At 37.4% G+C, this 10,173-nt stretch overlaps 1 protein-coding gene across 1 annotated transcript; it reads right to left on the reverse strand.

Moving 5' to 3' along the window:
• Positions 1 to 166: 166 nt before the first annotated feature.
• LOC101736603 (D-glucuronyl C5-epimerase) lies at positions 167 to 9,579 on the reverse strand. The gene is made up of 8 exons (XM_012697318.4): positions 9,376 to 9,579; positions 8,374 to 8,491; positions 7,892 to 8,034; positions 6,780 to 7,355; positions 6,295 to 6,429; positions 5,554 to 5,738; positions 4,867 to 5,031; positions 167 to 4,175 (listed from the first exon to the last, which is right to left on the reverse strand). Exons 2-8 carry the CDS (start codon positions 8,480 to 8,482, stop codon positions 3,809 to 3,811), a joined length of 1,680 nt encoding a protein of 559 aa, XP_012552772.1. The 5' UTR covers positions 8,483 to 8,491; positions 9,376 to 9,579; the 3' UTR covers positions 167 to 3,808.
• Positions 9,580 to 10,173: the final 594 nt, after the last annotated feature.

Consider the following 10,173-nt stretch of genomic DNA (forward strand, 5'->3'; position numbering starts at 1 on the left):
ACGTGTGACGTAATTTATGGATGACCCCTAAGAGAGCTATTTCTCGACATTCATTACTACTATTGTGCGGTGAAAATAAATTCATTTATCTTATTCGTCCATCTTCATAGTCAAAAGATTTTTTTAACGATATTATAGCTAATTTCACATTCATAATACTTAGTAATTTTTAGTGTTGCAATATTTAAAAATACCTATAATAACGTACAGCCTATATTTCCCAAACAATATATAAAATCTAATAAAAAAAAGAAGTAAAATGTTACATATTTTGCTAAATACAAAATTACATACTGATATGGTAATTTGATATTGTAAGAATTCCTAATTTTTATTGCTTCGTAGACAAACGAGCGTACAGACCACCTGATGGTGAGCGGTCATCCCACAGACACAGCCCACTGAGATTCTCGCCGGATGTTCTCAGTGGGTCGCGTTTCCGATCCGATGGTAGATTCTGCGAAGCACTGCTCTTGCTAGGGTCAGTGTTAGCATCACTCCGGTTTGAGCCCCGTGAGCTCACCTACTAGCTAAGGTTACGCTGAAATAATCAGCTATCAGCTTAGGTAGGAAAAAAAAGCGTGGTCAACCAAGCCGCTACATCCTACCGAGGACTCTTAAGCGGCAGGCCCTAACCTAATAGGTTATATTAAGTTAAATGTTGCGGTATTACGAAGTAAGTACTTACATCAATATGGCTGACAATAATGCATGGAAAATTCGTAAAGAGAATTATGTGATAAAAACGTAATAACGTAAATTACCCCTTATCTACGTAGCACGTTCACGCTACGTTATTCTAGTTTTCATAATATGAACAACCTCAGCTGACTACCCTAGTTCACAATGATAACTATAATGCGATGTTACTATTTTTAAGTATTTTTAACACCCCCGCCCCCTTGTATCAAATGGGAGAAGTTATCAACTAGATTTTATAAATCTGTCGTACTGTCGCATTTGGTCATCTTAAGAACCTATGTAAATTTAATATACATAATATTTACAAAATTTTCATAAATTAAACATAAATAGGCTCACAAAGTTTCTTAACATTGTTTTATAGAGTGTGGCCCGGGTGTTCGCGAGCTAGTAAAATCCATCAAGATCGCATTGATGTGCCATTAAATTAACTACTAAACAGCCACGTGCAAGTTGCGGTAAAAGCTGTGCCGACTATGTCCTAATCTAAAGGCACTACAAGCAAATGTGACGAGATACGTATTTTCCACACGTTAATGTCAAAATTTTCACATGGTATCATCAGTCTTACACAGTTTTCTTTGCAATCCGTTGTAATACGTTCATTACCTTGATGAATTATTTAATTAATTAATTAATTGACGATTTTTTAACAAAATGAATTGAATTATACGATTTTTTCCAACTTCACCATAACACAAATCGGCAACTTTTATGGCTAACATCTCAAATTCGATAAATACCTATCATTTAGAAAAAGTCATTACCGGGTGATACAATTTCATACTTAGTTTGAAAAAAAATACACTCAAAAGGTATTGGATATGATGTAAAATATATATAACAGAACAATTCTGTAATACTTATCAAAATTTTGGAATATTTTCATATAACACTAGCGACCGGAATAACAAATTGATTGCAATATATTAGATATATTACTTTTAATTCTGAACTACATATTCTGACGAACTGATGAATCCGAGGTTAATGTCAAAATTAATCGGTACCATCTTTAAAGAGCATATTTCTTCAGAAGCAGCCTGCCTAATATCCTACCTTTTTCTTATTGCTTAGATGGGTAGACGAGCTCACAGCCTACCTGGTGTTAAGCGGTTACTGGAGCCCATAGACATCTACAACGTAAATGCGCCTCTCACCTTGACATATAAGTTCCAAGTTCTCAAGTACAGTTACAACGGCTGCCCCACCCTTCAAACCGAAACGCATTACTGCTTCACGGCAGAAATAGGCAGGGCGGTGGTACCTACCCGTGCGGACTCAGAAGAGGTTCTAGCACCACTAATATATACCTGCATCTACCCACGACGGGACTACAAGGCTACTTATTATCAACAATACTAAATACTTTGTGTTTATAGTAGACAGTAATAGTACTAGTATACTCGTAGTACTCAATCAGTGTGCTTAGTGCGATTTTTTTTAATTTGTCGATAGCGTAAAGGTTAACTCTAATTTGTATGGAGTTGGAACGCTTGCCTGCGTTTGCCGCTAGGGGCGCTGTTCCAACTGCATACAAACTTGAGTTAACTTTTACGATATCGAGAACGTTAAAAAACTCGCACTAAGCACAGATTATTGTGTATACTATAAATTCCTTTGCTACTGCATTCACCAGGCAGATCAATTTATTCCAACTAAAATGAAATAATTATTTTTAGATTAACTACTACTCCATTCCAAGCTCTTTTGAGAAAAAAATAATCATGGAAAGTCATTGATGATTTTGGAGTCAATTTTGATGTTACCCGAGATTCTGAACGTATCAGAACTTCGACAATTTTGAAGGCATTCGCGAAATTAACGACTAAGTTAAAAATACAAAGGTACGCGCGTGCATCGATCGATCGCCCTCTACCGTACACTTTTGGCAACAACGCTTAAGTCTTCACTCACGCAATTTGGTCACTCCAAAACTATTCGTTAACACGAGGCAAGAAGGTTTTATAAAAGTATTTTTATTAAACTGATTTTATAATAATTCGCACCTTTAGAATTGGAAGTGGCTTAATCAAAAAATCTTATTTTTTGATAAACTCAAAAAAATAAAGAATTGCGACTTTTTTGTTTTTTGATTTTAATACTTAAGGTATGCGGTTGATTTAAAAGAGACGGAAAGAGTATGTTTGTCCTTTTTTTAACTAAAAGAGACAGTTTAATTTTATAAGCTGTTAGAATACATGTCTATAAGTCGTTCGAAGTATAAAACTCGTTTTCTTAAAATTGTTTAGTTAAGCCACTTCAACTTTAAAGGTGCGATATATAATGCGGTCATCAAAATGTAGCTTAATAGCGACATAAATTATTATTGCCACGCTAATAGATTTGGGAACCGGTGTCCATGCTATTCGTGTGACGTAAAGCCTAAAATTCATTTTAAAAGGTTCAGTGTCACTCAAATATTAGACTACATAACCGCAGCGACGGAAGGTAGATATATATTATCAAGACACATAAGTTTCACAGTAAAAAAAAATTATATTTAGGACACTTTTTTCGTTTGAAAACTATATGTTTATTCGAAATGAGATCATGAATGATCATGATCATGAATGCTTCATCAAGAATTTGGTTTGTCCAGTCGAGCCATTATATTTTCAAATCGCAAATGTTGCTAATTTAAAATATTTTGTTAACACCTGTAACCTGGCAACATTTTTTTGTTATTCTACTGTTGTTCTTCTTATATTTACTAAATAAAATAAATGGTAAATTATTAATGTCGAATACTGTTAACAAATATGAATGGAATGCTACATTTTGATATGATAAAACTTAATACTAAAACCCAGACCGAATATTTATTGGCAATATATAAGTGCTTAATAAATAGTTAAATTAAATTAAATTATATCATTCCATGTCTTTGAAACCGCCTTTTATTGTTATCGCACATTGAGTCTTACAAAAATATTGATTTTTGGGTATACCGTCTGTACACCCTAATTTGACTTGTCACGGCCTCTCGCATAACCTCAGACCTGAAAGAGCCCTTATTGCGAAGGCTTTAAAGTCGAGAATCATTGAGTCTCGCCGCTCAAACAGACAAGGTCACCACAAAATTATCCAGAGAACTACCCACATTTCAGTTATGCGCTGCTCTTTTACCTTGCATGTATCCCTCCCATCTTTTGGCCGTGTTCAGTAGTATAGGATCATCGTCCAATCCAGCTAAAAGGTAAAGCTGGTTAACGTGGGTGGCGTGGTAGTCCCACCTGGCTATATTGGGGCTGACTCCCAACGTGAAATGCCTCAGGTCGTAGAAGCTTCCGCTGCCGGTGTCGAACAGTGGTAATAGAGTTTTGAGTGACGTCATTCCGTCGTCAAACATCTTCTTGGCTAGAGACATGGAGTTCTCACCTTCAATGACGTGCAGGTCGTAGAGACCGAGGAGCGTGTAGATGAAGCCGTTTAGAACGAAAAGCGGAGGCTTCGTTGGGTATTCTTCGTACCTAAAATTTATGGTATTATTATATACTTTTGTATTGGCAATACAGAACCATCATTATTTTCATTCGGGACTTTTTGGCGGGAACGCGAGGAGTGAAGTTGTGTGATTTGTTTTATTTTGTCTATTTAGTGTTTCTTCCGGTTCAAATGTGTAATAAAGGTGGTTTATTAATTGTTTAATATCTGTGAAAGTGCACAAATGTGGGAAAATGAAACAAAAGCCGCTGGATGTAAGTTCTCGGGATCCTCCAAAAAGTACACTGAAAAAATCTCAGTATATGACCACCATTTTACTAAGATTATATTCCATCCCATTTCATTTCATTTAATTTCATCCCAGTTGATTAATATCTCAAATTAATCATCTTCATTTCATTTCACTACATATTATCATTTTTCATAAAAATAAGAATAAAAACTAAAATGAGATATGGCTTAAAGGTCTTAGTTACAAGGTCATAAAAACCCTTTAAAAAATTTTTTTTGATTCGTGAAAGAGTAGATAGTATACTTGTATAGAACGAAATTTGCGATAGTAGTGGCTCTTAACTGTTTGGGATCTGTGATAGCGCGCGAGTATAGTATTGCAGACGTCATTTTTTTTAAATGAATCAATGTACCGGTTCTCCATCCTATATTGTAGTAGTACATGTACAATAAACCTTATTACAATAGGTTAACGTTCAAAATTACCAAACAAACTTGTCCATCCACAGGGCCTTGACCCCACCGGCGTGGCTCGGCACGTCCAGCACGTAGAGCGCGCGGCGGGCGGCCTGCAGGTACGTGACGTCACCGCTGCGGGAGTACGCGCGCGCCAGCACCGAGATGGCGTGGCCCTGGCTCATCGCGGAGTACCTGTACCCGAGCGAACCCAGAATCAACAAGCTGCTCTTTATACGCTGCACTAATCACGTAAATTAATACGTACACAGACGGACAGATTATTTCTGCCGTGAAGCAGTAATGCGTTTCGGTTTGAAGGATGGGGCAGCCGTTGTGATTATACTTGAGACCTTAGAACTTATATCTTAAGATGGGTGGCGCATTTACGTTGTGGATGTCTATGGGCTCCAGTAACCACTTAACACCAGGTGGGTTGTGAGCTCGTCCACCCATCTAAGCAATAAAAAAAAAAGATAAGTCCTCCTATCGGCCATACAGTAAGGTCTTCATTTATTTATTTTATTTTTAAAATCACATGACGAGTGAATGAAGCAAATGTAGATATTACAAACACGAACAGAGAAACAAAACAGTTCGTGACGCGTCAGCCGTAAGAGGCGGTGCGTTCGCGGGCAGTCGAAATGAAGTCACGGAAGCTTTGAAATGTGATCAGATGATGTATGAAGTCGAGCTGGTTAGACGATGTGTACTGACCATCCGGGCGCGAGGTCGGCGACCCCGGCGGCCACCCGGCGGCGCGCCGGCACGGGCCAGCCGCCGCGCCCGCGCTGCGCCCGCACCAGCCAGCTCGCCGCCGCGTAGAACTGCGCCATGTGCTCGCTGGACGACACCGTCACGTTGTCCAGCCCGCCCGTGCCGCTCAGTATTACACTTGATATCTGTACAAACATTATCACGTCCTTACGGATCCATCAGATCCAATAACCTTTGCATTAGACGTCTTCAGCTCTAACACTAGGAGTAAGCTTAGGAACCCCGGTAACCGTACTCGTCGAATTCGACAAAGAGGTCGGCGAGCAACCTAACCCATGCATCAGCCCGCTGAGTTTCTCGCCGGATCTTCTCCGATTCCGATCCGGTAGTAGATTCATTCGCGAAGCAATTGCTCTTGGGTGGTTACGTCTTATTCGGAGGCACTCGGGCAGTTGTTAGCAAATCCCATCCCTCCTGCCTTTGCTCGCCCACCTATCCTGGTGAAACTGGAAAGGCCCTTTTAATCATAAAAAAAACAAACATCATTCGAATAATTCCTCTTCAATAACGTTTTTTTTTACACAGAAGATACATTTCACAGCGTGCCGGGACTAAAGTAACGAGGACACTGTTTTTATGATTTTTGAAGATGATATAAATAAACCACATTTATCCGAAAGTTTTGTAAATTGCATGGAATACACCTCACTTCAGCATAAAATGGAACATTTTTATTTTTACCTTAAATTTATTCCTAGGAGACCTCCGTTTGGGTCTATCCTGTAAGATCCAACCCTTCTGCATGTCGATTATGAGATCTCTCGTTATCTTCCTCCATTTCTGTTCCACGCCGATGCCGTAGTAAATGTGATCATCCTGGAACGAAAAGAACACATTATTTTTTACTGTCTCGTGTAACCATTAGAGACAGATGTTTTTCAACAAAATTTCGGAAAGATGAAATACATTTAACTCTGTGCCCAAATTAGACCAGCGTTGCTTCTGATAGGGACTAATGGAGACAGCTGAAGGAGATCCATGCCTGAAGGCACATCTTATCAAGAAACATTCTTATTGAAATACTTCAACTATTGTTACATTTTAAGTAATGTAATGTACTCTTTAATGAATTGATCTTGATTGAACCATGCATTGCACTTAGAGAATAGTTAGTTTTTCCAATAAACAAACTCTAAGTTTAAAGCCTAAATACTTTTAAAACTTACTTGAGCATAAATAAGCTGTGTACTCGCAACATAGTGGAGATAAACGGTTTCCTTCTTTTCCTTATTCTGCAGTACAACTGTCATCGAGGAGTTGGGCTTCATCATCACATCGGCACTCAGCACGAAATCCTGACTAATGTTCACTTTCAGCCACACTTGACTCGACACGTGGTCTGACGTAGAAAACCTTAGAATATTTGTTTGTGATTCTGAGTCATACTCCCTGACCATAAAGGCATCTTTGCTGACGATCCAATTCTCTATATGTTTCTCGCCATCATCGATGATCCTCCGTCTCGGTTCGGCTTCGGTCAGGAACTTACTGTAGTGGGCCAGACCGAACTGGGCTATTTGGGTGGGGTAAAAGAAACCCTTGGGGTCCCATTGAGTAGAGATCGGCACTCCTTCGATCCCGCTGATGCATTTCACTCTGTCACGTACTTCAACGTTGTAGTTCTCAAACGTGGTGAATGTGCCGCGCGGGTCGTATTTCTTCTTAGGATGGTATATCTTGCCGTAACTATGCGACCATTCGAATTTTTCAACGCCGTCCGTTGTAGTTATCTTACCGTATATCTGTGAATGATTTTTTTTATTGAAAAAAGTGGCTGTTTTGTTTACTTCATCGACAACAAAACTCTACTAGACCACTATGAAGACGATGATGATGGCATTAGTTTGAAATGTTTAATGTAATATGTCGGCCCTGCTCTACGGAAAACGTTAGTATGGTTGTACCGACCCGTCCGGGATAATAATATGTCAAAACACCAGTAAAATGATGGGTGGGCATGTCATTAGGGCTATGGGTACCTCTAACATCATTAAATGATCGTGCTCCTCTAACTTCATAACTGAACAACACAATTGTAGATACCACAGTAAAACACTTTCAAATGGCAGAGCTCTCTGTAGCTCTATTCAACATAAATTGATATTTTGATTATTTTTTATTTTGCTCTATACATACTAACAATAATTTGTAGTGTTATTGGTAATGTTCTTCTCAGATCAACTGCAAATGTGTATCAATATAAGCATTTAGATTGGTATGTTCTCTACTTGCGGTCGAAACAGACAAAGAAAATATAATTTTTGTAGGTTTATCTCACCTCAAAATACTTATGTACAAGTGAGAAAGGCACATATACGTCGTCTCTCTCGCGATCCCGCCGACATGACACTGAATACTCTCCGTTAATTATGCATTCAATGTCATCTGCACCGTGACCATGCTCAGACAGAACTGAACCTACTGATAATGATTACAGAATAGAAATTAGTTTTCTTCCTGATGTTACTTATAACTTAATATTGGATTGATCGGTAATGGCTTTGGCAGTGTATATTGAAACTTTAACCAAATGTCGCAATATCATTTTAACATAACATACATACATATTAACATTTACTAATGATAACTTGTGTAATCATGCAAAATTTGTTGTCTGAAGATATTTTTCCTCAATTCTGTTAAGGAATTTGGGTATCAACAAAAGCAGTTAAAGTTTAATTAGCCTCCTTTGATTTTATAAGTTTGCTCATTACAAAATACTCCTTAGATAAAAACTTTTACTAACTAACAACAACTTACAAGGTCTTCTAGAGAAATCACCACAGTGTCCCCAGAATAGAGTGAAGAGCAGTACTGCGACGCAGAGAGCGCCCAGCACTGTCTTCATGTTCATACGCACCAGCATCATGCCTGCCACCTAAAACCAATTCATTATTATAAAATAAAGTTTTGTAGGTATGTAAATTTTATTTAGTGATATTGAACTTAAATTAACATTAATAACATTATTATTTTATTAACATTATTATATATTAATATTATACTGTAATTACAGTTACACCATTTAGCTACTTTGATCTGCCTTTCAGAAAATCAAGAATTAATTAAAGATTTTAATAAAAGACTAGCCATACCCATCCGCTTCGCTAGGCATTTAAGATTAACATTATTATTCCCCACAAAGATTCTCATCATTAACGCCCCCGCAACTGGCGTAGGGAGTCCAACACTCATACAAATATTAGGCCATCCATTAAGTACATGTATTTTCTACATGGATACCAAGTTTCAAGTTAATCAGATGCATGGTTCAGTAATTATAATAGAACATCCATAAAAACCACTGTAGGTTTATATATTACTATAGATTAAAGAACAAAAGATTGTTTCAAAGTAATGAAACCTCACAGGGGCAACAGGTTATTACAACAATTACTTGTTGTAATAACCTGTTGGCTATGGTGACCCCTTACCTGATAGGATGTGCCATAAGGTGTTCTAATAAATAATTCTAAAGAAACTCCACTTCCAAGCATATAATAGAGAAAAAAAACTCTTTTTTTAAAGAAAAAATTATAATTCTTTAGACAAACTACAACTGTAAAATATCTTTTAGTAAGTCTAAAAATAGCAACCAAATCAGGTACCCAGGCCCTTACAGGGCGTGGGCGTAAGTGTTACATTAACATTAATAATTAAAATGAAACTAAAACTACGAGACCAACCAATTAAACTCAAAAATAATGTGTTCTAATTTTAATAATAAATATAAAAGATAATACAAAATTTAATCCATCTTACTTTGTATCAAAAAATGATTTTCCATCCGTCCGATCGTTGCATCAAATGCACACTCTAAACAACATCACTTCCACATCTCGAATATACAACCAATGAATAATGTACACTCTGTGGCTGTGTTTTTAAATTAATATTTACATTTACAAAGTTTTAGGACAAGCACGAAAGCACCTACTCTCAGCTGACTTTTGACAACTGACATTCTGTTTTCGTTTCGTACACAAGACAGGCAAAAGAAACATTACCCATACAGCAAATATTTTCAACAAAACTCCCTTGTTGAATGAAAAGTGAAATAAATGGAAATAATGTTGGAAATCAATTTGGATTCAGTGAGATGAGGTAATACAACATACAACGTAGGCGATGGATGAGATGTAATGAAATAATCTTTAAGTAAAATGGTAAGAATTACTGAAACTCTAATAGACTTTTTGGAACATGCCTTCATCAAAATAATTACATTTTCTTCTGACAAGTTTATTTATTAATTTCTCGAACTCAGATTAAAAAAGCTCCTTGATGTTAAATAATTAGCGAAGCTATTAGATATTACAACGTGTAAAACGGTCCAAACCGGAACGCTTTACTGATTTGCAGTCAATGTAGGCAGGACGATGATATCCACCTGTGCGGGTTTATAGTACGCACGACTAGCTGTTAATACTGGTTGGCGATCGCAGTAGAAAACGTGGTAGAATGGTGGTAGAACACACAGGGAACGCCGATTCTCAGTCTCAAATGAATCACAGTCGCCCGGAATTAATATAACGGTTCTTGTTTTCTATACACTTGAGT

Source organism: Bombyx mori, chromosome 10 (genome assembly GCF_030269925.1).
Source record: "Bombyx mori chromosome 10, ASM3026992v2".
Classification (NCBI taxonomy): domain Eukaryota; kingdom Metazoa; phylum Arthropoda; class Insecta; order Lepidoptera; family Bombycidae; genus Bombyx; species Bombyx mori.